Below are 12,742 nucleotides of genomic sequence, written 5' to 3'. Positions count from 1 at the left end.
ACAATTTCGTGCAGGGTCCTCGTCGTCATCGCTCTAAGCACGTTAGGCGTACTCCGATTGGCTCGACACCTCAATGTAGTGAAAGTCGATTTGGAAGCTATATTTGGATTTATTTTGGGTTATGTTCTTGATATCGTACGCATACGCGCAAATGTTTTACATATCTTGATCAAGACGCCTTGACATGTGCTTGATCATATTCCTATGATCCTGCCGCCTTCGCCGCCAACTGACCAGTGCCCCGCGAGCTGAAGATAGCCATGATACCAAAACTACCATAGAACAGAACCATGGGGTACGCTACCAGTCCCCGCATGGAAGTCATGCGCCCTACGAGATGTGTTAGTTCCCATCAAAAACCCCATCGGAAGGCTCGACTTACCAACAACGGTGAACATGGAACTGGAGCTGTAGGAACACCATGTGATGGCCAGGCTGGTCAGAAGGTATCCAAATAGCCCGTCAAGCGGCACAATGATTCCAAACATCGATACCAGAACGAGAGGGAGCAGACAGTATCCGAGCACCGATGCTGATCGTGGGAACGTTAACGAGGAGCCGAGATGTGAGCCATGTGGGTGACCGTGGTCTCCTGGTGCCGCTTCGACGACAGGCGGGGACATGAGCGAGAGGATCTGGTGGAGAAGGATCGTGCCAACGAACGCCAGGCCTACTTTTGTTAGCTACTGTCTGTCTTCAAGGAATTATTTGGCTTACCGTAGATGTAACCGAAATGAAGCTTTCCAGACAACTACCCCACGTTAGCTCTCATCTCTTTCTTAATCTCGTGTCTCATACCAGTAACGACGTCCCAAAGATCAAGAAGAAAAGTATCGGCCCTGCCACATCGCTGTCGTCCATAATATGTTGATCGATCCGACCGAACGGATTCAGCACAGCCAACGTCTTCATCTGTATATGCCTGAAGTTCACTCCCAACTCTTCCAGTAGCGGCGGCTCTCCATCATATCCTTCTGTGCCAAAAGCTGCCAGCCACCCCGTCCGCAGCCCCGACACACCCATGCCCATCTGCCCGCTCACACCTGGTGCAGCGAACCCCGCGCCATACTGTGCGGGATACGCTTGACTCGCCGGTGCGCCGTAGTTTGCCTGAAACGGTGTGGAATGGCCAGATACTGGTTGGTTCGAAAATGAGGACGGGTAGAATTGGAGGTTTTGCGCATTTCCTGCGCCGTATTGCGGGTTTTGTCCGTAGCCGTATTGCGCCATTGTGTGATATGCGAGTGTGCGAGGTATAGCGACGAAGAGTAAGTGTCAGAATGTAGTGATCTGGCGTTGGGTAGGTCGTGCAGCTGGTGCCTGGCGGAGGTGGAGCGGACGTGTCCTGGGGAGATGTGGTACGTGGAGCGAGAGACGACGTCACCGGGGATATTTGCGCGGAAAGGACAGATTGCGTGAAACGGGGGTATTGGGATTGGAAAGCGAGGACTCGCGCGCTGAAGTGGGAAGAAGACAATTGTTTGTTTGCAGTGTTGAGGCTCAATCTGGCAGCCACATGTCATCGTGTGCATCGGCCCTGGCCAGCCGTCCACAGGCCGATGGGGGCTTGGCAGCGACACGAGGATCAGAAGCAAAGCTAACGCTGTGACTATTTGACAACCACGTCTAAGCTATAGTTCTATGAAGCTTATGAATGTTTACTCGTTACGTTTCTCATCCTCAACACGGGATCAGCATAATAGACGGGGGTCCGCTAACTGGGCCGATATTCTGGCGAATATAACGCAACGGCTTGAATCCCTCCTGCATCACCCAGTCCAAACCAATAACCGTACCCTCTTCATTGCGTACGAATACCAGGAGAAATTGCTCGTAGCTCGAGTAATCCACCAGGCATCTTGTCTCCATCTCGTCGCTCGATCCAGGTAAAAAGCTAAACGTGTGGGACTGGTAGTGTTCCAGGAGATGGCACTGCGAATCCATGCCATTCCGTTTCATCTCCAATTGATCTCTACTTACCTTGTATACATCAATAATCCCCTGTATGTCATTGTTCCGGTACGTCCCCTCAAGGCTTTCGAGATGGGGACATGGCGTATTTAACATGCGGTTCTTCTGCAGATCGTTTTTCATCTCGGTATATCGGTTCAGACTACTGGTAGATAGCTTCTCCGCCCTCATACCGAAATCCACTTCCGGGGTCATATTGAAGAGTGATTGGATGAACATCTGAGCAACGAGATCAGAGCAGTCTCCAGCACTCTGCGCGTTGGTCAGGACGACCACAGCGGATTTGGTCTCCGGAAAGAGATAGATGGAGTTGAGATATCCGGTCACCTGGCCTCCGTGGTATAGTGTCAGCTGCGGCCGCGATCCTCGCCCGATGACATCGTCTCTATTTGGGCCGTTGGTAGACAACCACCCAAGTTGTGTCGAGGGAATCATGTGTCTTGCCCATCCAAATGCGTACGAGTTCTCGTTGGTGGTATCGTCCGTAACGGGTATCTTGCGAGACGTGATCTGGCTGATTCGCCTTAGCGGGTTTGCCGATGTGCTTTGCGCGTCCGTATGGTCGTTGTGGTGTACTGCTTCGCCTTGTTCCGTGTTGAGACTCAATCCCTGCATGGCCTCAATGGTGCCCTTCTCCGTCTCCTCCTCTTCCAACCGTTCCATTACTGCTTGCGACCAGATGAGCATTTCCGGAACGTTCGACCAAATCGCCATTGCAGCTCCACAAATAGTCTTGTCTGAAACTTGAGGCATTCGTAAACGTACTGGTCGCCTGTCGTGCAAGACCGTATGCCCCTCAGCCAGATTTCCACCCTCGACTTTCCATCGAGAACACGTCGATCTACTCATTCCGAGAGGCTCAAAGATTCTCTTCTTGACGAACCCTCCCCAGCCATCCACGGCATCCTCGCCGCCTACCGCTTTAATCACTTTACCCACCAGAGCGTAAGGCCAGTTGGAGTAATGGAATCCGGTGCGAAATGTGTCGTGAACTGGCATGTTGGCAGTGATATGTAATAAATCTTCTGGAAGAAGCAGTTCTGCGCCTGCTGCGCCATACCACGCGATGTCGAGCTGTGGAAATCCGCTGGAATGAGAGAGGGCTTCTGATAGACTCATGTGTTTGCCTATGGCAGGATCTTTGTTCTGGGTAAAGGGTATGTATGTGGATAGCGGTTCGGTCCAGCTCAGTTTGCCCTCGTCGACGAGTATACCACAGGACGCGGCGATGAAGGCCTTAGTGAGTGATCCGATCATGTAGAGAGTTGAATTGTTGACCGGGACATAATTTTCGTTCCCATCAGCGAATCCTTGGCTGTGCTGGAGGATGATCTCGCCTTCGTGGAGGATGCCGATGGAGATAGAAGGACATCCGGTGATTTTCATCAACTTCCGGACTTGGGGTAGACAAGCCCGTACTCTATCGCAGCATCAGTACAAGTCCCATCATACTATCGGTGTCTACAGAGTGACTATACCTTTGCTTTGCTGCGGTAGGATCCATGACTTATCCGCGGATTGATAGTGATAGCGATAGAGCGACTCCCGTTATGCGAAACACTGGAGACAGATAGCTTTACTGGATAAAGTATCGACCGAACAATAAACGCAGGTGAAGGTAAGGAAGTCGAGGACAAAACTGCGGACGTGTTGACGTGCCGCGGATAGGCGACAACACAAACAGGCAGGAGCGTGTCTGCCGAAACGGGCTAGATCGACCACGCCCATATCCTGCATGATGCATAGGTGAAAGAAGGAACGAATGATCACACAGCGAAGCCGCACCGCAGATTCGATGCTAGACAATTGCGCATGCTAAGTTTCAGTTGCATATTTCGGAGAACTAGGTTCGGGAACCGTGTCCATAGATTTGAGGGGGGTATCTAATCCTAATGCTAAGAGGGGAGGGAAGTCATCAATCATCAATCATAAATCCAGCCATAGCTGTGGTCGCAAGCGATACGTTTGCTGTTGGCCGAGGAGGTATCCAAGCTCTACTCAAGCGACGAAAGCCAAGTTCAATACATCTCCCTGGTCCTTCGTGAAGTATAGTTGCACCAGTCGCACTGTAGACGAGTTAGTTGATGTTTACACGCCTCATCGCACCATACTAACCAGAGTGTCAGAAGACGCGTCGTTATCCTCACGGCAATACTCGTTGTTGCATTTCCTGCAGGTGCGGATGAAAAGCTCCTTACAGCTTATGCAGGTATGGCCACAGCCAAAACAGTCACGTCTTACGCCGATAACCTGTGTTTTTTCACGTCAGCATACTTCTTGACCAAAGAGTGAGCACATACCTTGGCGCGCAAGTGCCAGTCTCCAGGTGCAATTATCCAATATAGCCAGGCTCCGGGTTCCGGAATCCAACTACATCGTAACGGCCTCAAGGTAGCATCGCTGCTCGCGCGCCAAGGTAAGTCCTTCATCCCCACATCCCGTCGCTACCGGCTCCGGCCATCATTTCCTCACGGAGGCAGTGTTCCACGCAGAGGCCCATATGTACCTTGATGGTTTGCTTGGGGAGCAGTTGACTGGTCCCGTCGGGTTTGAAGCTCTCGGTGAGCTCCGTCTGCTGTAGCTCCGTACGCTGGGCGGTAACCGATCCAGTGTAGCAGTTCTCATCCCACCATTTGTGACATCTCTCGCACCAGCGTCCTTTCAGGCAGTCCTCGCATCGCACTATGAGAGGTGGAGGGGCGGATCCGTCGAGAGTGTGTGGTATCTGCGCGGCGCGTACGGAGGACCCATGAAGTGGTACCGGACTGAGTAGCGGATGATGCGACGGACTGGAGTCGCCAAACACTGCCGGGCCTTCTGGAGAGGAGTGGCATGTCTCGCAGCCAGACGGACCTAGCGCTACAGTGGCTACTGTAGGCCGCAGGAACGAGGATGGATGGGGTGCGCCATCTGCAGTCGCGTCTCTGACGTACGCCTTGCTTGGGTCATGGCGTGGTCCTCTGCACAGAACGGCGTCGAAAGCGATGATGCCTTCGCACGCCTGGAGAATCTCTGCCCATTCCGGCGACGGCCGCTTAGGTATGATCTTGCCAGAAGACTGGTACCACTTGTCCTCGGTCCGCGCCAGTACAGCTTCCAAGGCCTGCTGCGACTTCTCGTTCCATTGCGCCCCTATCTGCGCCCCTTGTGAAGTCGTCACGCCCTTGGGAATATGTGGGGAAGGCTTCTTCGTGACGGGCGACGCAGGGCGCGGTGTTCGATCGCGGGTGCCAAAGATGTAGATGCCTTTGACTCGAGGGGTGCCCGCAGGCCTGGACGGTCGGACCGCATATCGCAGGTATTGCTGAAGCTTCCTCTCGTTCAAATGTTTGGCTTCGCGAATCGAGAGTATGCGGACGTTGAAGCGTTCCTCAGTAAGCAGTTCCTTGACCAGTTCGGCTGTTACGCTGAGCCCGTCTAGTACGAGTGTGTGGACATTGCGCAAGACGTGCAGCTTCTCAAGTCTGTTGAAGATATGACGTAGAGGGCCGCTGTAGAAGTCATCTTCGGTGAGGGCTTCGTCCATGCGCTCAGCACGGAAACTGGTACCGCTGATATCAACAGGCCCATCGAAGGGTACAATAGCAGACTTCACCGGAGAGAGATCCAAGTAGCGAAAGGCCTCTGGCGACTGGAAGACAACATGGTGTAGGGATTTGCAAGTTCGCGACAGGTTACGGAGAGCAGATATTGGCAGGTACGGGGCAGTTTGGCGCAGGATCAAGGTGTTGGAAAGCAGGTCCGCCAGGGATGTAGGAAGGTCGTCACTGAAGGTAGAAGGGCCCATGGTGAGGGCTCGGGGAATGCAACCAGAGAAGTTTGGCCAGAGGTTAGATGGGTACTCACCGAATCTTTATTACACAGCGCGAGGGCAGGGCGGAGTAGCACGTGCCACTGATCTGACACTGCAGGTGTGTGTTGGATGAGCAAAAGGAAAGACTAATCGAGGTTGAGACGCTGCAGGAGATGGGGTTGTGGGTGCGTGGGATACCGCCGATGCTTCGTTCCCTGCGGCGATCGCAAGCGCAAGACCCTGCCAAGAGGCGTATTAGCAGGACACGAAAGCTTCCTGCATAGGACCTGCACGATCAGGCCGCGATGAAGCATAGATTGGAACACGTCTTGCAGCCAAGCCCGCGCTGCAAGTCTTGGTGGTCGAGTGGAAACAGGCTAAAACAGTCGCTGCGAGATGTCAGGTAGGCGACGCGACGCGCAAAGCCGCCGGGGGATGTTCGCCCCACGTTGGCCGCTTAGAACATGAATCGACATATCGAAACTCACCGGAGCATTGGCATGGACGACACAGATATGGTTTAGGTGCCCGGAGAGATTCTCGCATCTTTGTTGAGACGCGTACTTCTGTTGATCAATTACGATGAATTATGATCAATTGTTCAAACACGTCTACACATATATGGGCGGTATGTTGCGAGATACTCAGGTATGCTCGTGGCTCTTTCGGTGTGTCCAAGAAGCTTAGTCACCGTCTCGCAGCTGTATCGGGAAACCATCGCTTGCACTGTGAAAGATGGTAGACCAAATATAGAATATACATGACGACTACGATTGGTGAAACTAGACTTCTGCTGTATACTTTCAACGGTGGCGGCATCTTCACGCGTTGCCACGCGAGGGTTATCGATAAGCCAAGCGGGCCGAGGCGAGAGCAGCGCGATGACGCCAGGCATTCACAGAAGCTTCGAGTCGCGAGGCGCATATGTCAGCCATTCCACGCCTCTGAACTACGACGTACCATCATTCATGTGTTCCCACCACTGTCATTACCTTCACCTTTCTGTACCTGACGCAATACAACCATGGACCCGGAAGCAGAGCCAACAGAGCTGAAGTGGTCCGCGCAATACGAACTCGCTCATGCGACGCGAAGCACGCTACCCGGCGACAAACTACTCCTTCCCCCATCAGCGTTAGAGCAGCTCCTTGCCGCGGCACCTGTCGTACACGTCGATGCGAATCGACCGCACATCACCGCATTCGATCCTTTCAACCCGTACACCTTCAACGCCGAGCGCCACGCACGAGCACAAACGCAGGACCGCTTCCAGCAGCTGCCTCATCCGCTTACCTTTCGCTTGGTCAATCCGGATAATGGCAGAGTTGTACATGCAGGCATACGCGAGTTCTCCGCAGAAGAGGGCGAGGTTGTCTTGAGCAGTTTCCTGAAGGGGGCTTTGGGAATCAGAGAGCAATCTGCAGAGCCATCGAGAAATGCCAGCCCAAATGGCCAGGATGAAGATGACGTGGCTATGTCGAATGGAGCAATTCCTCTGGGGACAGAAGGTGCTGCATCTACAAAGATCACAGTACATGCCAAGCAATTACCCAAGGGCACCTTCGTAAAGCTACGGCCTCTCGAAGCTGGCTATGACCCGGAAGATTGGAAGTCGCTACTGGAGGAACACCTGCGATCCAACTTCACAACCTTGACGAACGGAGAGGTCCTAGCTATAAACGGTGGTCGAGGAGTTGATGGCAAGCGCGAGGAGTTTCGTTTCCTCGTAGACGGCTTCAAGCCCGAAGGAGAGGGCATCTGCGTGGTAGATACAGACCTGGAGGTGGATATCGAAGCGTTGAATGAAGAGCAGGCACGCGAGACGATGAAGAGGATAGCTGCCAAGATGCACCGCGCGCCTGGAACATCACAAGGCAGTTCCACCGGCGGCGCAGTCGACATATTCAACGCGCAACCTGGACAAGTGCTTGACGGCGAGTACGTCGATTACGAATTGGCATCCTGGGACCGATCTCAGGGGTTGGAAATCCTGCTAGACGAAGTAGAAGATGGAGATGAGATCGACCTATATGTCAGTCCGTACTCTTCCCGACAAAGAGTTCGCCCACGAGAAGACGAGCATGTTTTTGCAAACATAAGGAGTCAATATCCGAAACGCATACGATTACAGCCTACAAACATCGAACTAGAGGACGCAGAAGCTGTATGGATCTCAGTTCACGCATATCCGTCTGAATCACCCTCAAGCACGCCCAAACCCTTCCGACTGAAGGTGTCGATTTTCGACCCCCAGACAGAAGCAATGGATGGGCTGGACGAGGCTCTTGAGAATGCAAAAGCGGTGGGTCCGGACGAAGTGATCTGCAAAAACTGCCAACAAGTCGTGCCTAAGGGATCGTTGTTCTTGCATGAGAACTTCTGTCTAAGAAATAACATCCTTTGCCCCCAAGGTTGCGGTCAAGTCTTCCAGAAGCGTTCTCCAGCTTTTCAAAACCATTGGCATTGTCCACACGATACCTTCAGTGGCAACACCACATTGAGCCACCAGAAGCACGACGCTCTCTACCACACACCACAGATGTGCTCAACATGCGACATGGAGTTCCCATCAATGCCCATGCTCTCTCATCACAAAACAACCGTATGCCCCGGCAAGCTAATCCTCTGCCGCTTCTGCCACCTCCAAGTCCCGCAAGAAGGCGACCCCAACGACCAATCCCCCGAACTCCTCCTCTCAGGCCTCACACCCCACGAGCTAGCAGACGGCGGCCGAACAACCGAATGCCACCTCTGCAACAAAATCGTCCGCTTCCGCGACATGGACACGCACCTCCGGCATCACGATCTCGAGCGCCTATCCCGCCCCCCACCCCGCTTATGCCGCAACGTAAACTGCGGCCGCACCCAAGACGGCGCAAACAAAGCCGGCGACACCCGAGCCGGGACGCGCAAAGGTCAAGGCCCCGGTAACGAAATCGGGCTCTGCAGCGTCTGTTTCGGGCCTCTCTACGTCTCGCTCCACGACCCAGAAGGCAAAGCCCTGCGTCGCCGTATCGAGCGTCGGTACCTCTCCCAGCTACTCACCGGCTGTGGGAAAGCGTGGTGTAAGAACGAGTACTGCCGTACTGGTCGGAAGAACCTAGGCCAGGAAGATAAATCCATTCCGACTAAAGATGCTATTCCGCTTGTTAAGCCTTTCCTGCAGGGAATGGATGGGAGGGGGTATGAGACCCCGTTGCACTTTTGCGTGGATGAGCGGACGCAGAAGTGCAGGACGTTGGCTGAGATGGTGGCTGCTGAGAAGGGGATTGAGGGGAAGGGTGGTTATGGGTTGGAGTGGTGTGTTGCTGCTATGGAGGCTGAAGGTGGGGATTTGGACAAGGCGAGGAGTTGGCTTAAGGGGTGGGCGCCGCAGAGGACGGAGGCTGGGGTGTGAGATGGAAGGGTTTGGAGTGTTTTGATGAGGTGTTTGTAGATGGGTGTATAGAAGTATGATGGATGGTGGTTGGAGTGTATAGACTAGATTAGAGAGATACCCAGTAACGATGTCAACGAACTTGTATAGGCCTAGAGCACGGCAAGGCGAGTCATACACACATGCCACACCTCCACCCCATCCCATCCCCCATCTCCGCATCAAAACCCCTACAATTTACTCTTCCCCCCCTTATCCCGTCCCTCCCTCTCCGTCTGCCTCCCCATGTCCTTAGTATCACTCGTCTCCGCCTTCAAACTCGCCGGATCACCAAGTTGCGTCTTGTTCACCTTGTTTCCATCGTCGTTCGCAAGCGTCCCTCGTACTTTCTTGCTGTGCGGCAGATCCTCCTTTCCTTCCTCTTTCTTGCTACCTGCACTCCCGCCGTTGCCAATGGCCTTCTTGTCGGCGCCGCCGGCTGATGTGCCGGATTTGACGTAGGGGGCTGAGGGCGTGGGTGCGCCGATGGAAGAGGTCTCTGAGGATGGCGGGGATGAGGATGAGGTTGAGGACGAAGACGAGGAAGAAGAGGAGGGAGCGTCGTTTGAAGGGAAAGTCTTGCTATCGTCGTTTTCAGGCTTCAGACTAACGTGGTCGCCGAGACGGGGAGTGGGTTTATCGGAGCTCATGGCTTCTTTGGTCTTTGGGTTGGATAGTGTGCCGCGGACGGAGGAGGAGTGGGATGTGTCGACCATTATTGCTGACCAGGGTAGGTTTTTGTTGTCCAAGTTGTCCAAAATGTGTAATGTATGGTATGAAATCACGATGATGTTTGACCGCGGAGTAAGAAATCTGGGGAAAAAGGGCTGGTTATGACATCTAGACCTTACCTGTACCTCGGCAGCTACGCAGCTACATCATTGAGAGATAGTGCGTGCTTTGGTGGTGGGAATGCTTGATGGAGTGTCTAGCGCGTGGGCATGACGTCTTGCATTGTGAGGCGCGTTGTCACATGAAGATCTTCGTGATGCTTTTGCGCGTTTTGGATTCTTTCAAATTATCCTTCGATTTGAAGTCTTTTTGGGACCCATTGATCGCAGACCTTGGAGTTGAGTTTTTGAAGTGTTGACGACTGTTATGGTCATGAACGAATGAGGTTGCCCAGGTGTGCTGATGGCTTACAGAGCGGTGGAGCTCTAAGCTCCCCACAACCCGTCCTGCCGTTACACCTCGGCATCTTTGCTACCCCAGAGTCTCGCGAGCTCCGCAGTCATGTTCTCAATGAACGCGAAGGCAGCACACGCGATTCACACTGCAAACACTATCAATGCGCCATCATGGACGCGAAATATTCCCACTTGTTGTCTGTTCCCTGGGCCGCTGCCTTGATCAACGACCCCAACTGGACGCCGATGGAGACCAGCTCGCGGTCAGTAAAGCCATCAGGGGAAGACTCCTTTTTCGCAGGAACGCTTGGCACTGATCGCACAATAACAACGCTTCTGACGTTTCGTCCGAAAAACGAGGAAACAGGCGACATCGCGTACAAGGAGATCAGAACCATTGTGGAGCTAGGCGATGGGCTACAAGGCTACCCACGGATCGCACACGGCGGCTTCCAGGCAACGTTGCTTGACGAGATGTCCGGCGTCTTGATCGGGACGGTTATGGAGAGAAAGGCGCAAAGGACAAGTAAGGACGGTCGCCGCGCGCCTGTCGCAAGCTACGTTACTGCCTGTTCGTCTATACCATGCATCAACACCGAAACACCAGCTGAGCACAAGCAGATCTTAACACTACCTACAAGAAGCCAGCGCCAACCCTGCAGACGCTTCTCTGCACAGCCAAGATCGAACGAATAGAAGACGGCGGTCGCAAACTATACGCTCGCGCGACTCTCGAAGACGGCAACGGTACGATATACACCATCGCCGACGGCATGTTCATCAGACTTTCGACCAAGCTATGATACCTCTAGATGATCATGCGCTCTGCACGGGAATAGGCAGTGACCCCACAGTACTACTATGTGCCACGGAATATGCTAGAGGCACCTGTTGAGATGTCTGGGCATTCGGATACCAAACTCGACAGTACATGGGCCACCACAGCGCGTACTACGCTTGTACATGAATACAATATCTCATCTGCAAAGTCGCACCGCTCGCGTGGCCATCTGTCATGTTCGCTGCCTGTCGGGAGTTTGGTTGCACGGCATCGCGCAACACGACTGCCGCGACCCTGCGCAAAGTCTGAGAGACGGCGAGCTGTCGCGCACCTAAACGCGCATCTCAACCCCTTTTGCAATACTGAATGCTGGTACACTACGATTCCAACCTACGACTTTCAAGGTTTCGTTCAAGATACCCTCTTAGGCAGGCGTGTAAAGAATCGCTTGAGCTATTCACCTGCTCCACCACGAATGGGCTGTCCGACTTTGACCGAAGTTACAAGCGTACATTCGCTTGACCTCCTGTATTGCACATTCTATTACTTTTTCATCGACTTGATGCTCAGATTTTGCCATGTGCGAAGCTACTGGGTCGGCGCCTGCTCTTAGTGGCAGATAGCCCGAAAGTGTAAGTCGAGTCTAGGCACATGACTGGTCATAGCCAGATTCTTTTAATCTATCTACCCTGACCCACATGATCTACCCTGTGCATGACCGTCGCCTAGGCCCGGCTCCTGTGCATCTGGGGTATTCGACGAGGCGCTTGCGATGTTGCAATCTCAAAGCATACACCTAGGAAATTGTCTCCAAACATGGCGTTCGGCCGACCTCTAACCAGCAAAAGCTCCACGATGCCCAGACCTAGGCATGCCCGAGTCTGCAAACGACACTACACTCCGTGGCCAACGTTCACGCGCCTGACTTCGCCGCCGTCATTTGCGATCTTTGACTGGCGCCGTTTCAAAACAAGTCTGTTCCAATCAGGCAGGTCAAAAGAAAGGTGTCGGGCTTGCCTTCACGTTGCTTGTCTCGCGGAAGCCTCACAAGACTCTCTGCATTCACCGCATCACAACTATGGGTGTGAAGTGAGTGCTCTGACGTCTAAGAGACTAACACATGAGCACGCGCGCTTGAGGCTTATGCTGCAGGGCAAGATCATAGGGCAGACTCATGCAGTGCGACGCATGGCATTTCTACCCAAGACTACCCCACATTTAGGCTTCGTGGCGAACTACTGTTGACGGCGCAAATCTGGGGTCTTTAAGATTCATGACCGCGGAGCCAATTGCCGGCTTCAACGCTCTGGTCTTGGCACTAGCGTCCGTCACATGCTTCCAAGGTTTGGTCGGTGTTTGCACAGTCACTGGACAGCGCTTCAACGGAAATAATATGCGTAGGGCCGTCCCGGTGACCAACGCTGCATCGAGGTTAGTTGCATATCCCCTGAGTCTTCTTACAACTTCTGCTTGTAGCTCACCCATAGCATGCGTTGGGCAGCACGCTGGATCACCATCGTCATCCTCTATTCACGTTTAGATAGCCACTGCAGCTTCTAGATTTAGAGTAGATCACACTGCTCACGAGAATAGAATACGTTTTATTCGACTTACCAAACAACAACAAACACCCCTCGGAGATTGGGCTTGAAAAG

The 12,742-nt window shown here is 53.3% G+C and overlaps 5 protein-coding genes across 5 annotated transcripts; 2 read left to right on the top strand and 3 right to left on the bottom strand.

The window, feature by feature from the left end:
* Positions 1-202: 202 nt before the first annotated feature.
* J4E78_008827 (uncharacterized protein) lies at positions 203-1,230 on the bottom strand (the record flags this gene model as incomplete). Its single annotated transcript, XM_049369427.1, has 4 exons — positions 203-330; positions 383-670; positions 718-751; positions 799-1,230. 4 exons carry the CDS (start codon positions 1,228-1,230, stop codon positions 203-205), a joined length of 882 nt encoding a protein of 293 aa, XP_049218751.1.
* Positions 1,231-1,801: 571 nt separating this feature from the next.
* Positions 1,802-5,758, bottom strand: J4E78_008826 (uncharacterized protein; the record flags this gene model as incomplete). The annotated part of the gene is made up of 3 exons (XM_049369426.1): positions 1,802-1,894; positions 1,981-3,391; positions 4,407-5,758. 3 exons carry the CDS (start codon positions 5,756-5,758, stop codon positions 1,802-1,804), a joined length of 2,856 nt encoding a protein of 951 aa, XP_049218750.1.
* A 1,030-nt stretch (positions 5,759-6,788) lies between these two features.
* J4E78_008825 (uncharacterized protein) lies at positions 6,789-9,161 on the top strand (the record flags this gene model as incomplete). The annotated part of the gene is made up of 1 exon (XM_049369425.1): positions 6,789-9,161. One exon carries the CDS (start codon positions 6,789-6,791, stop codon positions 9,159-9,161), a length of 2,373 nt encoding a protein of 790 aa, XP_049218749.1.
* A 209-nt stretch (positions 9,162-9,370) lies between these two features.
* On the bottom strand, positions 9,371-9,895 carry J4E78_008824 (uncharacterized protein; the record flags this gene model as incomplete). Its single annotated transcript, XM_049369424.1, has 1 exon — positions 9,371-9,895. One exon carries the CDS (start codon positions 9,893-9,895, stop codon positions 9,371-9,373), a length of 525 nt encoding a protein of 174 aa, XP_049218748.1.
* A 582-nt stretch (positions 9,896-10,477) lies between these two features.
* J4E78_008823 (uncharacterized protein) lies at positions 10,478-11,109 on the top strand (the record flags this gene model as incomplete). The annotated part of the gene is made up of 2 exons (XM_049369423.1): positions 10,478-10,832; positions 10,928-11,109. The coding sequence occupies 2 exons, from the start codon at positions 10,478-10,480 to the stop codon at positions 11,107-11,109; spliced, it is 537 nt and encodes a 178-aa protein (XP_049218747.1).
* Between the last annotated feature and the right edge of the window lie 1,633 nt (positions 11,110-12,742).

This window comes from Alternaria triticimaculans (assembly GCF_023758025.1).
Source record: "Alternaria triticimaculans strain BMP 0046 chromosome Unknown scaffold_17, whole genome shotgun sequence".
Taxonomy (NCBI): domain Eukaryota; kingdom Fungi; phylum Ascomycota; class Dothideomycetes; order Pleosporales; family Pleosporaceae; genus Alternaria; species Alternaria triticimaculans.
This window is presented reverse-complemented; position numbering and strand designations above follow the sequence as displayed.